General features: G+C 44.6%; 1 protein-coding gene across 1 annotated transcript in view; it reads right to left on the bottom strand.

The window, feature by feature from the left end:
• The window catches only part of LOC116686614 (arylsulfatase J-like), a 24672-nt gene extending 24120 nt beyond the window's left edge, over positions 1-552 (bottom strand). Inside the window, 1 exon segment of the mRNA XM_032511636.1 lies at positions 1-552. This exon segment is cut by the window's left edge and continues 1 nt beyond it. Within this exon segment, the coding sequence (XP_032367527.1) occupies positions 1-101 (101 nt within the window). The 5' untranslated portion in view covers positions 102-552.
• Between the last annotated feature and the right edge of the window lie 1312 nt (positions 553-1864).

Here is a 1864-nt window from a genome sequence, read left to right as displayed (position 1 = left end):
CGCGGCTCGGCGTCCCAGTTGTCCCACGACATTTGAACGCTCCACGTCTGAGAAATGATGAAGCCGAGGAACAAGCTAACCGGCACCCACAAGATAAACATGTTTTCAGGCGGATTCAGACCTCCAGGCGCGGCTAATGTCGGTCAGCGGGCCGGTGGGTGAACGCGGTAACTTGTTGCACATTTTCGGGGTTGGGGGGGGACGACAGCAGCTCGCGCGCATGGAGCTCGCTCCGTTTCTCCACAGCTTCGCGGTTTGCGGTTAGTCGTTAGTCCCACTCTCCAAACTATACGTGTGCGAAACAACACTTTTGGCTAGCGTTCTTCTTCTTCTACGGTGTAGTCTCTGTCAGCGTCTCCAAGTCCCCGCTGACACGGGACGTCCTCCATCCTGTCCTCCCGGGTCTGAGAGCACACCGCGCGTGGAGACACACACATGGACACATCTGTCTTGAAGAGGCAGGGACGTTTGGACGGCTGACTGCAGCGCCCACTACACTACGGCACGGTGCGTTCACGAGCAGCTCGAAAAGCTTCAACTCCTGGGTTTAGTTGGAGGAGACCCGATGTGGGGAGAGTGCAGAGATGAGTCGCGCATGCTCAGATTTAAACTAAGGTCTATATACAGAGACTTCAGATACAGTTGCCTATTAGGACCACTAAGGTCTATATAAAAGAGCTTCAGATACAGTATGAGGACCACTAAGGTTATCAAAGAGACTTCAGATACAGTATTAGGGGACCAACTAAGGCTATATAAAGAGACTTCAGATACAGTATTAGGACGCACTAGGTCGATATTAAGAGACTCAGATACGATATGGGGACCACTAAGGTCTATATAAAATAGACTCAGATACAGTATTAGGGACCACTAAGGTCTATATAAAGAGACTTCAGATACGTATAGGGGACCACTAAGGTCTATAAAAAGATCTCCAGATACAGTATTAGGGACCACTAAGGTCTAATAAAAGACACTTTAGATACAGTATAGGGGACCACTAAGGTATATATAAAGAACTTCAGATACAGTATTAGGGACCACTAAGGTCATATAAAAAAGGGCTTCAGATCCAGTATTAGGGGACCATAAGGTCTATATAAAGACACTTTAGATACAGTATTAGTGGGACCACTAAGTCTATAAACAGAGACTCAGATACATATTGGACCACTAAGGTTATAAAAGAGACTTCAGTTCAGTATTAGGGGACCACTAAGGTCTATATTAGTAAGTAGGGCCTCCTTCTGCCCTGAGGACTGCATTGCAGACTCTTATTCAATCTTATCCAGATTGGACTACTCTGAAATTATTTAGCGGTGACCTAAACTGGGACTGGCTGAAACCTTGCTCAGATGAATTTAGTCATTTGTGATTCTGTCAACTTTACACAGTTAATCAACTCTCCCTCGTTTAAATCTTAAGTGCCATGAGAAATCCACCTTAATGATTTAATTTTGACTAATGTTCCGCACAAATTTCTGCTGTTGGTGTTTTTTGCAATGACCTAAGTGACCACTGCGTTATCACTGCTATAAGGAATACTAAGTTGCCTAAATGTAAACCTCGTGTAATATGTAAGAGGAATCTCAAAAATTTAATGAACAGGGCTTTGCCATGAGTTTTTAATGTGACTGGAGTAGAATAGAGCTGATTCCCGATGTGGATTCACCTGGATCTTTTTCCGGGATAGTTTTCTGCAAGTACTAAATAAACACGCCCCCAATAAAGAGATTTAGAATTAAGGGGCGGGATAATCCCTGTTTCCTCTGAGCTTGGAGATATTCTTATGACCGCAATTTAGCTTGGCCAAAGCAAGAAAATCGGGCCTTCGTCTGATTGGCTTGTTTTTAGACAGCTA

Source organism: Etheostoma spectabile, unplaced genomic scaffold (assembly GCF_008692095.1).
Source record: "Etheostoma spectabile isolate EspeVRDwgs_2016 unplaced genomic scaffold, UIUC_Espe_1.0 scaffold403, whole genome shotgun sequence".
NCBI classification, from domain to species: Eukaryota; Metazoa; Chordata; class Actinopteri; order Perciformes; family Percidae; genus Etheostoma; species Etheostoma spectabile.
This window is presented reverse-complemented; position numbering and strand designations above follow the sequence as displayed.